The 20,473-nt window shown below is 35.4% G+C and overlaps 1 protein-coding gene across 1 annotated transcript in view; it reads right to left on the reverse strand.

The window, feature by feature from the left end:
- Positions 1–19,917, reverse strand: part of GABRA1 (gamma-aminobutyric acid type A receptor subunit alpha1) — a 59,042-nt gene extending 39,125 nt beyond the window's left edge. Inside the window, exons 1-3 of the mRNA XM_002912520.4 lie at positions 19,488–19,917; positions 17,089–17,177; positions 13,614–13,726 (exon numbers count right to left, since the gene is read on the reverse strand). Coding sequence (XP_002912566.1) covers positions 13,614–13,726; positions 17,089–17,162 — 187 coding nt within the window. The 5' untranslated portion in view covers positions 17,163–17,177; positions 19,488–19,917. The remainder of the gene's footprint in view (positions 1–13,613; positions 13,727–17,088; positions 17,178–19,487) is intronic.
- Between the last annotated feature and the right edge of the window lie 556 nt (positions 19,918–20,473).

Raw genomic sequence — 20,473 nt, forward strand, 5'->3', positions numbered from 1 at the left:
CTCCCTGGGAAAAATCTGACAACCTACATAAATATTTTCAATTTTGAGGACAAGAAGAACATATTATGGCACAGAAAAAGTTTGTTTAATAGATTCCACTTCAAGTTCAATGTAATTTTATTTTATTAGTCACTGAGGCATATATATCAACCAATAAAACATATTCATTGTAGTTTGGTGACAACTCAATACAGGCATTTTAAGGAAATTCAGTTACCCTCCCCCAAAAAAAGAAAGATAGAAAAATGTTGCTTTCATTAAAGGACACAATTTGTTGAGAGGTGAGAATGAAAAAGATGGCTTTGTAATTTTAAACTGTAGCTCTGAGAAATAATGGTCCAGTATCTTAAGCAATTCATTTTATTTATCAGGACATTTATATCTCTGAGGTAGGATATTAAAAAGGTGATCCATTATATGCAATAATGAATTGTTGTGAGAATAAAGAATTTTATCTCTCAGCAATTCACTTGTAAACAGTTCATACTTTCAGTATAAATTTCTTTCAAGAAGGTCATGTTATATATCGTGCATAATGTGTACCACAAATGAGATTATAATTTGGAGGTAGAGATAATCCTTTCAATAACCAATACAATATTTTGGTTAATTTCCCTTCCTCCCCCTTTCTTTCTTTCCTTCTTTTTTTCCTTTGTTTTTTTCTTTTTTTGTTTTCTGTTTTTGTTTTTGCTTTCGCTAGCAATTTCATTGGCCCTTAATGCTTAAATGAGCCCCTTGACTTAAGAATTATCTGAAATTTACCCTTTAAAAACTTGAAAATGGAGGACATAGTTTGAAACAAAGAAAACTGAGCTGTGTTTTTAGAACTCACTTCCTTCCAAAGTCAGCGTTAACATTCTATAGCAACTGTATAACTTGAAAGGAACAGCCGTCAGCAATGTCTTGGCTTGGAGTAACCATTGGCCTCTTCTGGCTATCTCCATCCTTGCATCTTCTGCAGTCATTTTCCCAGTGCTTACATCTCTCTTTCTCTCCTGCACCCTCTTTCCATAGGTATTTTTTACTTGCCCAACTCTTTTTCTTAGTTTAAATGTTATTTCTTAAGACTCCATCTAGAGCTTACACTTTATTAGAATGCCAGGGCTGACTTTGAATTAAAACAATAATAAAAAGAAAATGCATGCTATCTATTCCCAAAAGCTAGAATTTATTTTATTAATTGAGCTCATTTTTGTCTTTTCTCTTTCAGGATTTTCCTTTCTAGTTCAAGCAAAGGAGCCTTTGATATGATAAAATATGCACTTATCGGCATGAAAAAAGTACAAAAAGAAAGACAGCAGATAATAGAGAACTGGGCATATTTTCACCCTAATTCCTGGTGTCCCAGGTATGCTCCTTATTGGAAATAATTTTATTTCTTATTATTTACAGCGATCAACTTCTTGCAATTAAAAACACCCTATATTATGTGATCAAAGAGAATTAATGTCTCTATTTTCCTTCTACATAAATCTTGAAAGAGTTGGATCCTCCTGTTATTTTATTTATTTTTCTAAGTGGTTGATTCAACCTAATTTTGTTTCTAAGGTTGAGTTTTAATTCCCTGCAGATTATAAACTGTAAGACTTGTGAATATCTTACAGATCTGGGTAACATCTACAGAATTAAAATTATGACCATTCTTTCATTTTTACTTCTGTGGCAAGGATCTACTATTAAATGCATGTTCATTTGGGAACTATGTATGAATCCCTGTCTGCATATTTGCAAGTGCTTGGCAGTATGGGACAGCTTTCCTGAACTCCTTTATCACCATTATCTATTTCTTGAGTGTGGGGAGGGCATAATTTCTGCAATTCAAGGTAACTCCCCAAGGTAGCTAGCTTTACAAAAATTGGCTTGGCAGATGTTTTAAGAGCAACCAATCTGTTTTATCTAGCATGATAAAGCGCTCTAAAGAAGTGAGATATCCACTTGCCAAATATATGGGCTATTTCCCCCTGCTGTTTTTAAATTGTTAGTAAATGATGATGCTATATAACTAACAAATTATAAAGACTAAAAAGCCTATTTATAAAGATTACTGTACTAATAAAATAGAATGTAAAACACAGTTAAGTTTATTCACATTTACTGCCATACACAATTGTTAGTGTGCCATATAGAAAGATTAGGCATAAATGTAAAGCAGTTCACACAAATGGCTATAATCACACTTTAAAATTCTATTTCTTTAATCCTTTATCTATCCTTGCCCCTAAGTATATTTACCATACCAGTTCATCATCTTCAAGTGCTTCACCTTATTTTCTACGAGTTATCTCCCTCCGATATTTCCCAAAAGTCACCACTGTGATATTCCAAGGCATGTACCCTGACCGGGAGCCCTCACCTGAGTCCTTCAGATGGCCTTTGCACCATGCACTCTAATCATACAGATATCCTTAAAGAGTTTCTGATTTTTGCTCTCTGTTCATTCTGTTTCTCCTCCAAACATATTCACAAACCCTAAGGTTACAGTAGCAAAATTTCCAAGTCCCCAAACTGAAGGTTGCCTGGTGGGGGTGGGGAGGGGTGCAGGAGACACAGCAGTGATCACTCAACTACCAAATGGAAGAGATGGGTGATGGCACCAGAAGAGAAAGGAGGACTGTGCAATGAGATTCAGGAAACCATCTGGAACTTGGGATAAGATAATTAGAGGAAGGGAACAACACTTTCTGTATTTTTCCCTCCAACATATTTTCCTTGCCACATAGCCAAACAGTTTTCTTTGATTTGTCATCAGCTGTTTGTGAGTGGCCAGTTTCCATTGCTGAAAAACTCTGCTTATTATGTATGCCTCTGGAAGACTCATCATGAAAATTAGCATGCCAATGTCTCTAAGAAATCATGTTTTAAATAAATGTGATCCACCTTGTTTACCCCCGTATTTCCCAAACTTATCTGGGAATGTTACCCTAAAGTGTTACAAAAGCTTTACAGTAAACAAAAGGCTAATGTAATTTATCATGTTGTTTACTTAAATTTTTTAAAAATTTGATAGTATCTTTGAAAATTTCAAAAAAAAATTGAAAAAAATTAACCTCCCCTAGAATACCATCATTCATATAAATCTACTGCTAGTATCTTGATGTATTCCTTTCCTTCTTTTTTTTTTTTAATTCAAATGATTATCCTCAAATCACATTCTCATTTAGTTGAGTACAATTTCAGTGACAAGAAATTGGTTCCTTGGACCAAAAGTCTGTCTTTCACTACAGCTCACCAGCAATTTCCTTAGTTATACGTGAAATCATTCTTCTTTAGACAGAATATTTATGATTCAGAGTGCAAAGGTTCAAGATAGAGGACTGTCAAATTGTAAAAAGTGACATGGTTAACTTGCCTTTTCAGCAAAGAAATGATGGTTTGAAATCAAGACCTCTTTAGATCCAGGACCAGGCTTAGATGGAAGATATGCTCATATGTATGTGCTTTGGCTGATACCTAATTGTTGAGGAACCTTCTTTTTCCCAGTTCTGGGAAAATTTAGGCATCTTTTCCCCCTCCTTTCCAACTTGAAATCCCAATAAATCCCCATGAAGGGGATATATATAATTTTAGAAAGTTATTTATTATTTCAGGAATTATTTATTACTTAAGGAGCATTAGAACATTAAAATCCAAATCGTGTGCTCTAATACTAGACTTTATTGACTCAGCACTGGACTCGAAAGTGTTACTAGAAATACCTAGAAAGTACTCAAAACCTTTCTATGGATCACATGAGGAAAAGTGAAGATACCTTCATGTTTCAAAATATTCTATTTAAGACCACACAACATGAGTCAGGAACTTCTAATGAAGTTCAGCTAGAGTGATTTTACAGTTATCCAAAGTTAAACATGAATGAACCCCTTATGTAACTAGGAAATTGTCTGAAAATGGAAATCAATTAAAATAACTCAGTTGGAGGAAATGTTCAAGAGCAGATTAATTAGCAAATAATTTTTAAAGTATTTTCTTCACAATAATCCTTCCCTGTCCATTATTAAAAAAAAAACAGTCTTTAAAATTTGTATAAATTTAATACATGTTCAAGTGTCAGAGGGATAATCCTGGAATAGTGTAAAATGAGATTATAATGATGGTGATGATTATTATAGTGACTTGGGATATCTTAAAATAGTACATCAATGTAAATAAAATTTTTGATGATAAGTAAACCAATTAAAATCAGTCTTTAAAGAAGCATATCCTTCAAAGATATACTTTATATACATATATCTAAGTGCTTTATGTGCTTTATATATATGATTTATATATATTTATGTTTTATATATACACACATATATGTACCTATATATACACATATTATATTATACACTCTACAGCTGTTAGACTGTAGTAAATCTGTTTTTACCAGAGATTTTTTACAATGTTGATATCCTGCTGATAAGTATTGAAATAACAGATGTTTTGAAGTGATAATTCAAAAAGATGATTAGTGCTTGAGGCAGAAATGAGAAAAGCAGTATAGTATAGTAAGTAGTAAGCACATTGGATTAAAAGTCAAAACACTTAGATTTTAACTCTGGTTCTCCTGGAGAACAAGCTGTGTGATTTTAGGTACAATCCTTTCATCTCTCTGAGTCTGTTTTCTCGCCTTTTCAGTGAAGAAATAACACCTGCACGGTCGACTACATCACACTAGAGTAAGGGTGGAACAAGATTAGATGCCAAAACACTTTGAGATGTATGTGTTAGGTATATTAATTTAACCAACAAATGTTTATTGAGCATTTCCTATGTGCCAGACAGGCACTGCTCTAAGTAATAGTAACGCATTGGTGAACGAAAGTGCAAACGTTTCTATTCTGTAGCACATCTTACAGTCTTGGGGAAGACTTATTTTAGATGGATTAGAAACATAGATAGGATAGATAAATAGATGACAGATTAGAAACACAGATTTGTAGATGATAGGAAAGGGATGGATATAATTACATATATAGTTATATACAAACACATACACAAATTATACTAATTCATTTCAGATCACTATAAATGCTCTGAATGAATGTCTTTTGAAGAAATAACTTTGAACTGAGACCTCAATGATGAGAAAAATTCAGGGATGAGCAGAAAGGGAAAGACAATTAAAGGAGGAGAGGAAAGAACAAGATCTGAGGTGAAAGGGGTGCCTGGATGGCACAGCAGTTAAGCGTCTGTCTGCCTTCGGCTCAGGGCATGATCCCAGCGCTATGGAATCGAGCCCCACATCAGGCTCCTCTGCTGGAAGCCTGCTTCTCCCTCTTCCACTCCCCCTGCTTGTGTTCCCTCTCTCGCTGGCTGTCTCTGTCTCTGTCAAATAAATAAATAAAATCTTAAAAATAAAAGATCTGAGGTGAGAATAAATGTGTGATGTTTAAGAAACAGAAAGTCTAGGGGTGCCTGGGTGTCTCAGTTGGTTAAGTGTCTGCCTTCGGCTCAGGTCATGATCCCAGGTTCCTGGGATTGAGCCCTGCATCAGGCTCCCTGCTCAGTGGAGAGTCTGTTTCTCCCTGTCCCCTGCCCCTTCACTCACCTGTGTGCTCTCTCTCTTTTTCTCTCTCAAACAAATAAAATATTTTTTAAAAAAAGAAACAGAAAGTTCAATAATATAATATATCTGGAGCCTGGTGATGCTGACGATCATGGTATAAGATGACACTCTGGATGCAAGTGGGGCCACACATAAAAAGCTTTGTGCATTTCATTAAGGAGTTGACCTTTATTCTAATGCAATAAGAAGCCTTTGGGTAATGAAGTGAAGTGATGGTACTTGCAGTTTAAGAAGATAGCTGATGCTGTGTGAATAACGCATTCTAAGAGTGTAATAAAAAAATGGAATAGGGAATCAACAATGAAGAATTATAGGTGGTGTTTTATTAGGAATGCCTATCACAACAATTTATTTAATATGGTATTGGCCATATTTTCACTGGAAATGCTGTCTACTGAGGAACTCAGAGTAATATTCACCAGGCCCTGTTCTGCGGTCTTATAACTTATGAAGGAGGTTTATTGCCTCCTTTAAGTTACTTCGTATCTATTAATTCACAGAAGCAGTCACTGTATGGAGACTAAATGGACTAACATTAGTCATCATAATAAAGTATACCTTAAAACCCCACTTGGAAATGGTCCTGTTTGGAAATTGAAAATATTCTGGGATCCCTACATAACCATCAGTGTGTACTCCTGGGTCGGACAATGTTTCAGCTCCCTGCCAATCTGCCTGGGGCAACATTTTTGTTCTCTGTCCTTCATTTCCATTACCTAAATTCTTTAAAATAATTGGCAAATTTCCCTAGCTGATATGTAGAGCTACTTAACTGTGGCTGTGTTCAGTTACTAAATTTGGATATGGAGTAGAAACCCACATTTCGAGGTGTCTAACCAATCCCTGATACTTTTGTGTTTTCAGATTCCAAGTACTCAAATGATACGAGCATCTTCCAGGGGAGAAAAAAAAAAAAAGGTAAATTTTACTGTGGCAGAGATTAATCTCATTTCCATTGAGAATTTCCCTCCTTCCCTCCTTATGTTATAGGCAATTTCTATTCGGAGGAGGTAACCTATAGAGAATATGATGGCTGTGTTGGAGGAATGGGTTTCTTTTGGTCTATGTAAGTCTTGATCAAAATTGTATAACCTATAATAGCTTTGAGGCATCATACTTCCTGTTCCCATCACGGCATTTTAGTTACATAAGACTAACACTATAGCAATCTTTGGAGGAATATGGCATCCACTTAGGACTTTGTTTTCTCTTTAGTTTTCCAAAATGGCAGAGTTTCTCATCTCAGAAACACTACAACATTATTTTTCAAGTAAGGAATTCAGACTCTACCTGAAAAAAAATCATCTACACAAAACATTTGAAAAAATATTCTACATTGGTTCTAGAATCAAGACGGGAAATGAAAACTAGAAAAAGTTCAAAAGTAATTGCACAGAAAATAAACCACAGCTGTTTACTAATAATTTAGTCTTTATAACTTGAGCATAGTCTCAGTGGCTACATTTTACCTCAGGAAATTCTTGGCACTGATCAGTCGATGATTTATATACAACAGGAAAAGATGAGAGTAGAAAGTTTCTAAACATGCTACAACATTCCTTTGGGTATCTAAGTTGGATTCATTAGACAAGCTGGCTTCAGGAGCTGACTGGAGATCTCAGCCAGTAAAGGTTAAAAGGTGCTCTCTCTTCATTTTAACAATTCCTCTTGGGTTTTCGGTAACTGCTTTTTCTCAAAAATTCAACTGAATTATGGAATGTCTAGATATAGTATTTCTGTGGAAATGGATTGCATTATGTCAGAGTCTGAGTATCTGCCCCACACCTGGCATTAAAAGCACCAGATAAGGCTACAGCAAATTCAGAATGAAGGATCCAGAGTCAAATTTCAAAAGATAATACTAAAGCCATGGTCTGGTAAAGTAAATATAACACCACTTCCACCAACAAAAAATACTAGATGAATCTAACTTTATAAATTTTTTTGGATATTGTTAGCAATTTAGAATTTTTTATTCTGTCAAAAGCCATCGCATTGTCTTCTTACTAGTTCATCCTCATTTTTGAAATTCTGGCTGTTTAATAGAAATATAAAATGTGTGTGTTAACTTCAGTTGAACATGAATAAGATGGTTGCCTCTGATCTCAGCATCACACCCAACAAAAATAAAAATAATAATAATAGAATTTAAATACATAAATTATAAATTAATAATAATTTTTAAAATTACATGAATATTGGATACTTTATAATCCTAAAATAGAACAAAGTTGAATTTTGAAAAAGAATTAAATGGTGCTGCTTTATCTATCCCCTAGTCACTTAAACTTTACAAAGTTACACAAAATTTCCCAGAAGTTAATCTGCTTTTTTTCCAAGGCACTTAGGTTTCCCTTTACTTATTTTGATGCAAAAACAAACAAACAAATCCATAAGTGAAGACCCCAAGCTAACTCTGAAAGGAGTCAACACCACTTTGCCAGCTGCATGGATATCCAACCCAGTCACCTTGCTTAGCTGGAGATGTTTACATCTTAAAGCTGAGGTCTCCGGTGCACCTGGGTGGCGCAGTCCTTAAGCATCTGCCTTTGGCTCAGGGCGTGATCCCAGCTTTCTGGGATTGAGCCTCANCACCTTTACTTATTTTGATGCAAAAACAAACAAACAAACAAATCCATAAGTGAAGACCCCAAGCTAACTCTGAAAGGAGTCAACACCACTTTGCCNGCTGCATGGATATCCAACCCAGTCACCTTGCTTAGCTGGAGATGTTTACATCTTAAAGCTGAGGTCTCCGGTGCGCCTGGGTGGCGCAGTCCTTAAGCATCTGCCTTTGGCTCAGGGCGTGATCCCAGCTTTCTGGGATTGAGCCTCACATCAGGCTCCTCCACTGGGAGCCTGCTTCTTCCTCTCCCACTCCCCCTGCCTGTGTTCCCTCTCTCACTGGCTATCTCTCTGTTAAATAAATAAATAAATTCTTTAAAAAAAAAAAAAAGCTGAGGTCTCTTGCAATAATTGGTCTTATATAGCATTACAAATCCGAAATTGGGAAAATTAGGAAGACAAGGAGAAAGTCTGCTTTGAAGTATGATAGTTAAACATTATGTTAGTGCTAAAATACCTTGAGAGAAAAACCCAATTCTACTCCAGTTACAAATATCCATCTAACTTACATTCAAGGAAAATATGGCACAAACAAATAAATAAAAACCTAACTCCATATGACTAACAGGAAAAAGAAGAAAATCTTTACTAAATATCTGTTAAGGGTATGGTAGGGATAAATAAAGTCCATCATCTACCTACATTCCTATCTACCCATTTACTTATTTACTTCTCCTCCCATCCACCTGGGTTTGTCGCATGATGGTATGCATTCACTCACTTTCCTTTACCATCTTCATCTTTATGATTTTAGGATAAAATCTTTGAGAGACATTCATCATCCTATATATTTTTTATTGAGATTAAACCTAAGGCAATATTTAGAAATTTAGAATATTTCCAGAAACTACCATCAGCAGGGAGGGAGAGAGTGAAAAGTTCTACAGTCCCTTGAAAATGTGGCTCAGCCAAGATCTCATTCCCTTGGCGCTATCCTGTTTGAGTTCTATTTAAAAATGGTTTTATCCTAATCAGTTTTCCAAGGAGTGAAATAAAATTATTTATAGAAGAAAAGGTCTTTTGTAAACAAGACGCTTAAGAAGAAGCCTGTGAACAGGGGGAATGGTTACCCCTCAGCCTGGTGGTATGTTCCAGACAATAAACTGCACATGTCAACCCAACTCACCCTAGGATTTTGTCATATCATCGATAAAGTGTAGCCTGTATATAAGGCTGGGCAAAAGGAAAGGGTAAGATGTCACTGGAAGGGCATTACTTATCCTTAAAAACCTGAAACCTCCCTTCAGAATTAAGTTTGGGATCTGTGTTGATAGGTTGTTTTTGCCCCCACCTAGAGCGCAGGGGGAACCAGTGTGATGGTGGCCGAAATTTGACTTAGATGGTTGCAGTTCAGGGGCTGGATCATTTAACTTTTTAGGAAGATGGAGAAAATTCAGGCTTCTTTAGTATATTTTAATCACAGTCAATAAGGAGAAACCTTCGGAAAATGAATTGTCTCAGAACGTGCTTGGTTTGGTCCTGATTTAAAATGAGAAGAATCTTGATTAATCAAGGAACACCTGAGCCTACCCATCTTTAGAACACAGGTCCCCCTCCTTTAGTATTTTCTCTGTGTTGCTCTCCTTCACCTTTTCTATCCCTCTCACTTCCCTCTACTTATTTTCAATGTCCCCTTTTGCTCATCTTTCTTCTCTAACCTTTTCTTTTCTATCCTGACATTCTTTCTGGCTTTTACCTTTTCCCCTCCCCCAACTATTTTATTCTTCTGTACTGACCAGACTTTAGGCAATAGCCTTTCAAAAACATTCTTTAGTCCCTGGCTGTAAGGAAGAAATAGCCCTCAACACCTTGCCCTCAAAAAAAAAAAAAAAAAAAAAAAAAAAAAAAAAAAAAAAAAAAAGAAGATTTTTAAATGAGAATGACTTCCACAATTTCTGACAATTTGACTTGTATTTTCTGGCTACTGATTATTTCAATTCAAGTCTATTTAAAGGTTCTTCATTAACTTTGTATTTAAAATATGAACATGGCCAAATTATCGTTCTCTTTAGTTCCTGAATAGAGTACATTACATCACTAGAATTCCACGCATTGTATTCCTCTTCAACTCTTCTATTTAAAAAAAAAAGAAAAGTCCCTTCCCAGAGATTTCTCTTTATGTTATCCTTTCATTTTCATCTTCTCAGGATTACTCTCTGGGCTCTGAAAAGGTAGACTTTTAAAATAGTGTAACAATATCTCCAAACTGGTTTCTATCATCTAGATGAACCAAGTTATATATTTTGTTTCTTAGTTATTGGACCCAGGGTGTGTATCTCCAAAGAGTATTGCTATGCCTTCGGGTGGCAGTGTGTTTTTCTGAAAAACAGGTCATGATGAATTTGCACATAAAGAGTTTCTCCCATTAGTCTAGAGTCTCAGCTTATCACATTTCTATACCTTCTGAGAATATTCAGAACAAAATATCCCTGCCTTCTGTATAACGTTAATTCTTTTTATAAAACCAGACTTTTGTCATAATGGAGAAGACAGTGGACCCATTTCTCTTGCAAGAGAAGATTATCTCAATGGTGATCATGAAGCTGTTAAGAGGAAACTTTTACCCTCTTACAAACTAATGATATCTTTCAAGTATTTGCTCTACATGGGCTTTTCATCTATGAAAATTGGTGGATAAAAAAGTAAATGGATCATGTAACAACAACAACAACAACAACAAAACAGGTCCATTTCTGCAATGGAGATCTACTGGAATGTATGTCATACTTAGCAGAAATCTATGGTAAAGAAATGAAATTAAATAACTACAGAGAAATATGTATTCAATAATTTCAGTTTATAGCATCCAGAAAGCAAGATGGTAATGTTTTTCTAATGCTGTAGCTGATTATGCTTTTGAAAATACCTAAAAACTGTAATATTTTAAGGTATAGTTTTCTAAAGACGGAGAGACATTCTCAAAATGCATATAAAAATACTGACGACTCTGGAGATACATGTAATAAACACCTTAAGGTTAAAAGATGCACTCCAAAAAATTTTAACAAAATTAAGTTAGTATTAAAGCTTGCTCAGAACTGTCAAATTTATCATATTTAATTGCAGTACATTTGAGAATGATACATAAAATAGAAACACAGGCAAATATCTGAGCTACTTTTTAACTTGTTTTGTCTACCATATCCTCAAAATCACTGTTTCCAGGAATCATAGATATCAGAAAAGTCATCTTTAGCAAAGATTAAAGCACATCCATTCTTTTAAATTTTCTTAAGTCCCTGAATTCTCTATCATCATAGCACATTATATCTATTTCAATTAAAAGGAATGTACTTCGACTACATTTGGCCAACTACTATTTCTGTTCTTTAAATACATGTCTATTTTTCTTATTTGGGGGGATTAAATAGATATTAAAAGTAGATTCTACCAAAATAGTAATGTTGCACGTTGAATCAATGCAGTTGTTTCTGTTAACAGATCTAGCATTAATTTCAGTTCTTGAAAACTAGCTTTTCAACTCATTCTTTGTCTACATTATATATCCTCAAGTTCTGTGGCTCTCCAAGGTCCAGGTGTGCAGATGAGAAGTAGGTAAAATGCTTCCTGCTTGCACTACATGTAATTAAAGAGTTAACATACACATGTATCTAAGAATTATTATATATAATTAAATGTAAAGGAGCAGTCCTGGGTTCGTTACTTATACTCCAAACAACAATACAACTGATCATTAAAGGTGTGTGCCTGTGTGTTTAAAATTCTTTACAAACCGAAAATTACACAAAGAGCTTATAGAGGATACTCGTATTCACATGTTAAAGTATTAAGAGGGATTTCCTAAAACAATGTTTCCTAGATGCATTATAAAATTCTGTTGATTTAGCAAAGGTTGATATCATAGAGTGGGAAGTAAAGGAATCAGACACATGCCCATTAGTACTTTAGAAAGCCTTACTTTTTAAAAGTTATATCACTGTCTTGGATCTTCTTTTTGTACATTCCTTCCCTACCTGCAGTCTTTGCAATTTATTTCAAATTTTATGAATTAAGAACAATTTTCCTAAAGCCAATTTAGAAGTTTAGATATGCACAAATATTATTATAATACATCACATACTCAATTATGCATTCCATTTTATGACCAATACGTTTTGTTCCTTAAGATTTTTTTTTTTCTCAGAAGGCAGTAATGGGTGGAATTGAAACCTGAAGGAATTTGTATAGCATGTGGAAGAATGGCTGTTTGAAATTGACAAGAAAGGACACCTGGTAAGGCCTCTGACATATATTTGAGTCTTGTCTTTGACAAAGCAATTCCTCTTAAACCCCTGAGACACTAATGGTGTTTGGCAACCTCAAAACAGACCTATGATCCACATCCAGGTGATTACGCTACCCACAATATTAAAAAATAAAAAAGACTCTAAATCCAGGCTACTATTCAGTTTTAAAATCAAAACTTGGATTCTTAAGCTTCTTATTTTTTGTATGTATTTGCTATCTAAGTGAAGAAGAGATGACTTTCTTAATACTGCCATTTAATTGTAATTTTAATATTGCTATTTAATAGTTTTTTAACAAATGCTTCAGAGAAGATGCAGCATTAATTAGCTATAACTGGGAATCACAGATTCTCACCTTAGTTTCCTGTGTGATTTTAAACAATAATTTATTGCCTTGCTTCCCTTGTTTTAGCTGAGATCAATAATTTGTTTTGGCTTCATGAGCCTCTGTTTAACTAAATAAGATCGGTTGATTATCTTATTCAAAGGTTATTCAAATAAGTGAGNATTCAATGGTTATTCAAATAAGTGAGTAATGTCTAGCACTATTTACTCTTATTGTTATAAATATTGTATTATTAAGTGCTTTTTTCTTCCTAAGTAGAAACCCATTAGTGTAACCAATTAATTGGTATACAAAGAAAAACATATTTCTACTATAGAAAATTAGGGTTTAAGTTCAAATGCATGGTTAAAAAAATTATCATCTATCTCATTCACCTTTTATCCCAGAGTTGGTGCTAATCTAATGCAAAACAGTAGATCAATATGTAATATTCCAAAATAAATGTTTAGAGCATCAGGCTCAGAGATAATCTACTTGACTTCAATGTAAACGTAGCAATGCCAAATGAAGTAGGTGTAGTCTTTGGGCTGGAAGGAAGAATATTATCTTCACTTTTTCCCTGGATAATCAAACATCATTGCATAGAAAACATTATGATTGCCAAGTAAATGCAACATTTTTTAATGTAATTATGAGATATCTGATTCTGCCTTTTACTACATATAGGTATGTGCACAGAACTACCATAGTAAACTGAATTAACATTGAGCAATCCATTAAAAATAGGATTAGTCCTTAAACTACATGCTGCCATTCTTATTACTTTATCGTTTAGAATGAAAGCAAGGCTTCATCAGTAAAGATTTGATACTGTTCTCTAAAATAAAAACACAATAATGCAACTCACCTCCCAATCCTGGCCTCAGACGATTGTCATAACCATCTAGGAGTCGGTCCAAAATCCTGGTGAAGACAGTGGTGTTGTCTTTAAGCTCATCTTGTAATGAGGGTTGTCCATAGCTGAAAAAAACATAAAGGCAGGTAATAATCCACATTATACAATTCTATTAAATCATTTTTCCAAATAAAGCCTTCCTTGGATTTTCCTACTTTCTTTTCTATTGAATCTTAATTTGATTATTCTTTTGGGCAAAGTAAAAAAAAAAAAAGTCATATTTTAATTTTTACCATTTTCTCATATTTGTTATCACACATGATAAGCTCTTTATTCTAATATTTCTAACTAGGAAGGAAAATTACAGGAAATGAGTTCTGTTTCTTTGCATATATAAATCTCAGCATGTACACAATGCTATAATGCATGTTTTCTCTGGGTAAGAATGTTAATGCGTGCTAGGGAGGAAAAAAAGTCTGGCAACCTTCTTCCCAAATTAAAAAAAAATACGTATTTTTGAGCTATCAAATTAGTTTTGCTTTCATTTAATGTGTAGCATTGGCTTAAGATTTCACCTACCAACATACACTTCCTTTATCTACTTTATATATCTATCTACATATATCTATATTTGCTCTTTTGATGTTCTTTCAGGATATTTAGGTGAGAAAAATAGTTAAAACTTGTTTCTTAGGATAATTATAGTTTCAAATCAGTGTGTAATTTCCATTCCCCTTAAATTTTATGAACTGATTTTTACAACGTGTCTATTCAAACCTCTAATTAATTGAATTTTTGTCATTTCTGCCTTAGAGGTAAAAGATACCTTGAAAAGATATGGTCCAATATTCTTAATTTGTGGTTTACTGAACTGTAGTGTGGGATTAGTGTTTTCAGAAAACACAGTAATCTGTGAGCAGAGCTTGACCTAGAACCCTGTTTTCTTCAACTTTTAGTGTAAAACTTTAATTCTATTCTTCTGTAATGGAGTAATTGTTCCTATTTAAATCTTTCTAGTTGCAGGTGTAGTTTTTACCCCTTACCATTACTAGTCTTTGAGTTTCAACCACATAGTGACCACAGTTCAAATATTGTGTATATCTTATATCAATCACACTATCATTTATGGTCATTATATCATATTTTATGTAATGATTAGGATGACACCTCCAAAATCCTTTGAGAGAAGAGTTTTTTTTTTATCTCAGAGTGGATCACACTCACTGATATATTTCAGTGATAGCTCTGACCTTGAGTTAAAAAAAATTGAATACAGAGTGTAAACTAAGAAGGGCCACAAATATATCACTTTCATATTCTCTGTTTAATATGCTTTTGGCTTCACTCGTGTGTGTTTATATTACTGATCAATGTAAAAAAAACAGTAACGTCTGAAACCACGATCCACTTATTTGACAGGAACAAGAAATATAATGAAAGTATCATTTCAAAAACAAAAACTATTTTTAAAAAGGTAATTACTTTTATATTGGCAAAATTCAATGGCCATTTTTCTGATAAAATTTTAATTCAATAATTAAAGCTATTATAACTAAAAGCTCTTCATGATGTTAAATATATGAAATGCAACTCTATGGAACAATTTTCCATTCTCCAAAATTCAACATTAATACCATACAGATTGACAGTTCACTCTCCTTTGGCAAACTTAAACATCTTACTAGTTTTTTGAAATCAAATTTTCACGGAGTTCTGTGTCCTCCAGGATGTCTCAATAGCAGATGATACCAGTAAAGCAAAAATAGTTGTCTAAATGCAATTATTTATAAAAACTCATCACAAAATGAACTGCCATGCATGCATCTTTCAAGGATATTGGAAGGTCATGGTGATAAAGTGGAAAAGAAATGCTAGGACACTTTAAGTTGTGAGGAGGGCCTCATCAAGCAGTCTAAGGAAGAAAGCAGCAAAGTAAGAAGGGGTAAAGATGAGATGGGGTGAGTGACAGAGCACAATTCGATTCTGGATACAATTCCTAGAATATGCAGTCGTCGATTACCTTTTCCGGCATTTTCTGTGTGTTGAAGCTTATACCAAATTCAGGAAAAGCTTTCATCCCTGGTTTTATCTTATAAATGTCGTTTCTACAAATTGTATGCATCAGAATGCAAATGCCAATAGAGACTTTTCCCTCCCTCCCAGAAAACTATTTCTGCTATCCCAACTGGAATAGTAATCTTTATTTCCTGTGATTTTCTAATCAGGTTATTCTTCATCTCCACTTCTAATTCACTATGTCCAGTTATAGCTGTCAGAGAATAACCCCAGGATAAAGATCAAGATTGTTTATTGCTCTTAAACACTTAACGCCAACGTAAGGTTTCCTAAACTGAATATATAATTTGAAGAGAAATGTCAGTTGCAGTACCTGATTTTGATTCCATATGAACCACTATATAATAAAACACTGTGCACTAACTCCATCTACAGGTCATTACAATAGTAACACTTCATATAATTTTTCAAAAGCAATGGAGAACATTTAACTCCTCAGGTTAAGAGTATCTGGAAATAGTGACTCTCCTCTTCATCTGGTAGTCATTATTTACCATACACAACAGCAAAAAATAAAAACAACTTCTCAATTAAAAAAGAATCTATTCTTATCTTTCCAGACTATTTCTCTCCGCCTTAACTTGTTAAGAGTTCACTTTCCATTACATCTTGAAGGACCTTAGGCTTTTATAATATGTCTAAGACTTTCTTAAGGGCCATAGGAGTAGAGCATTCAAGAAGTATTAAAGCAGATAGAGAAGAATCTGAAATATTCGGTCACTTTAATCACTGCTACTATAATATGTTTATATGCTTGATTTGATCATTAGCAAATTTCTGAGTACAGTTAAGCATATTATTAAATTTTTCTCATAACTTGTCCCCACAGTAGTTACGCTTAAATGGAGAAGTTCGATTTTATGTAATGTTCTTAAATATTTGTTCGGTATATTCTGCCTCTATCGATTATACAAAGAATGGTTTCAAAACATAATATGCACACGCATTTATAGAGACTTAGGACTTTCAAATTACAAATATTATTTTAAACTTTCCACTTTCATACAGTCGCAAGTTACTCTATGATCTTTACAGTTGGCTAGAAATTTTCTTGTTGGAAAATCAACTCATAGAGTATGCAGACATTAATTGGGGTAACTTTCTCTATGAATTAGGAACCCACATATTTCATTCAGTTACAACTGAACAGTGAAAAGTTTAATTTAAGACTTAAATGTTGAATTAATACATTCCTTTAACAAAAGCGTGTTAAGTGTATTCTAACCATCATGCAAATAGATGGCTATTTTTTCATACTGCTCTTCTTTATTCTTAGTTGGGATTTTATTGCCGTTAAGTTTTTTGAATTCCCTTAGTCATGAATTCATCCAAGGACAATTTTCTTCCCCCTGAAAGAATAAATGAAAAGTTACAGAAATCCTCATGCAGATTTAAAATAAAGTGCCCCCACCTTCTTCCAGTCAATGTGCTCAGAAGGAGGGTCCAGGCCCAAAGATAGTCAGAGAGACCCGGACTTTTCTTCATCGCGGGCTTGTGCAGCTGAAAAGTAGAACAAGTAGAGATCAATGTCTCTTGCAAGAAACATCAGGTTAGAACCACTGGGGCTGACTGAGGCAGTTCAGATGAATGCTTTGAAGTCAGGAAATGACCTCACTGGGATATGACACCTCATTGGAAGCAATGGAAACCTGGCCCATCCATTCTCCACTTTCCCTTCCATTTCTCCATTCAGAAATATATCAGTGTCTTAATTTCTCCTGTAAAAGAATACAAGTTGAAATGCTTTCAGGTGACAATATTCCTCAACATAAAAACTGTGATTTTTTTTTTCTCTAGGTTTTATATTTCCAATATAGTGCGAATTACTCTCTTCTTGTTGTTTATCATCTAAAAATTTGACCTTTCTGACTGGAGTTTCCACGCCTGAACTGTGCATTGAAATTTTTAAGCTGGTGTCTATAATGGGGAGAACATATTTTGAAGCTGAGCTGGGGTAGGCTAATATGCTTCGATGACTGAATTCATCTTTGAATTCTGGATATACCTTGATTTCAAAAGCAACCGTATTTATCTTTTTTCAAAAAAATAAACAACATAGGAAACACACTGTTGAATGCCGAAGTCGTGCTTATATTCTCTGCCTCTGATTGCCTTGTTAAATACGCTCACTAATGCTTCTCTGAGGCTAAAGGACACACTTTACAGTCAAGCCATGTGCTGATCTCTCTCATACACACAAACCACACTCACGTAAATGCATACAAACATGCCCACACATATCTTTTAAGCCCTCTTGAATTCTGCCAGGTTGCTGCTAGAAAATGTTTCATCTCAAACAGATGGAAACTGGAGTGCTTTGCTTTGCATGAATACGGGAATTTTTTTTCCCTCTTAGGTAAAGTGCAATCAATCACCATCTGATTGTTGAATTTTAGACTTGATAGTGGGATGCTGGAGGAAAGGAGGAGTATAGAAAGCTTAGAGAATTTCAAAAATTATGATCTATTTGTGGAGTCAATTTTTAAAAATCAGTGCACTACCTGGTTAAGGAGCAGATATGGTAACACTTTCTTTAATGTGTTATACTTAATGGCAGTTGTAACATGAGAAATGTTAAAGACATTTATTAGCACTTCCCTGAACCTATACTCCTTAGTACAGTGAATGATTAATGAATTGCATGTCTTTTAAAGCATGTTTTTCATTAACCACTCTATGGTTTAATGTAGTATGCCTTTAAGTGCATCTACACAAATGCTTCCCACACTCTTGGGGATCATTTATATCAGTAAAAACCATTACAAACAGGCATGTAAGCAATGAAACATAATTAATGTGTTTAGAGTGAAATGGTCCAGATCTACAGATAAGAGCTGTGAGCTTCATAGTTTTTACTTAATTTAGTCACTGGTTTTGGCACGGATGACAAGAAATATTGGATAAATATCATTATGTTAAAATATTGCATCTAAATTGCACAGTTATAATTCATCCTTGCATTAATCTTCAACATCTGTTATGAAGGAAAAGCAACTTCTCTTAACCTATTAATAATTATTGGTCTTTATAAAAAAAAAAAAAAGGTGACTCCCGAAGGGGTAAATGAAACAAAACAAAATCCCAAGACAAGGTACCATAGCTTTTTGTCCTCCTCTGGCATTTGAAAGAGAAAAACAAACCTATCATGGCACTTGAGTTGTTGAGTAAGAAAGTTTCTTGCAAATACAAACATAATAGTTTAAAAGAAATGCTAAGCTGCTTCCTTACCCTTTTCCACCTTCCACTTTCCCCCACCAGACACACACCCTCCAAACACCCATATCCCATGCCACCCATATCAAATGATAAGTTGAGTTTTTCATGTTCAGAACCAGAGACCCCTACACCAGAGGGCATTTTAGCAGCGTCCACTGGAAAGGAGGAAAGAGGCATTTTTGCAGCCAGAATGTGAGAGTGCCTTCCCTAGAATGGAACATTAAGACAGGTTTTCTGTCCCAGCATCTTAACTTTAGACGATGCCCCCCAAAGCCCCTCCCCAGCTCATTCCAGCTCCCTCTTGAAAAAAAAAAAAATCAAAACAACATGTCACCACCCACCCCGCGGAATAAATTCATATCTGCCTAAGAAAGGGGGAAAGAAAAGAAGAGATACAGAGGGGGAAAAATAATGCTTCTATATCGCTGCGGTTTTCACCCTGAAAGAAAAACATTCGTTGTTTCTACCTGCTATGGGATCAGGCTCTTGTCCTGTTCCCTCTTTCTCTTTTTTTTTCCTCTAGCATTCCTGTCTCTCCAGCTAGGAAAAGCCACGTTCAAAGCTCAGTGTGTAGCGGTCCGAAGCCGCACTTACCTCGGGCCCCCTCTGGGCACAGGATCGCTCAAGACCCGGGAAAAGTGTGCGAGAGAAAATCGCGGAGAGCCTGGAGCCAGCGCGAGTCCGCGAGTCCGGGCGCGCCGGGAGCGGAGGGGGGTCCTCGCTCTGCCTCTCACTCACTCGGTCTGAGCCATCATGGACTCTGCGTGCTCCTTTGCTGAAGATTTCACACCCAAATTTGCTTCCCAGTATCCGATCTGCAGCTATACAACAAAAGATTTCTCTTTACCAAGACAGTAGTAATACGTCCCAGGGCAAACCGGATGTGAAATAGGCGGTGACTTCATGCCAGAGAGATTTTATTTTAGAAAGGAAGGTGGTACCAGCCTCTGGATCTGGAGACCAATCCGCCCATTTTTTATATGCAGCACAATTTAACTTGCACCGCTCTGGCCGTAATCCCCTTCTCTCTGGCTGCAGACTCAAATCCTTCTACAATCTGCTGCAAGCTTTCCTTTTTTGTGTATGGGGAGTAGAAATGGGGGAGGAAAGGGTAGAAAGGGTTAGAGACCTAGGGACTCCACTCAGAACCTTTTCACACTTTAAATTCATGAACACTATTTTAAGGTGTGCCCATTAGAAAAAAACAAAACAAAACTGATCCGTGTAACTAGTCCAGCTTTGATCAAAGATTCAACCACTGCATGCATATGAATGAATGCAGGGAGCTGCAGGCTTGCACATGTGGAGAGCCACTGTCCTCTCGCCTGCCTCCCTCTCACGCACTCCCACACACATGTCTGAGTCCCTGTGTCTTGCGGAGTCATGAATGATGAGGGATGGCGGGGAAGAGTTCTGGCCAGTAGGGAACTGGCCACCGGGTTTCGAGGCTTTCGCACTTTCACAGGTTGCGAGCGCTTTCCACCCCACCTTCGTCTATAGCTTAGAGGACAGCAAGAAACGCGCTCCGGAACCGGGTTTTTAATCTCCGGAGGCAACTGTTTGTCTGTTTATGTTATTAA

This window comes from Ailuropoda melanoleuca, chromosome 3 (genome assembly GCF_002007445.2).
Source record: "Ailuropoda melanoleuca isolate Jingjing chromosome 3, ASM200744v2, whole genome shotgun sequence".
NCBI lineage: Eukaryota > Metazoa > Chordata > Mammalia > Carnivora > Ursidae > Ailuropoda > Ailuropoda melanoleuca.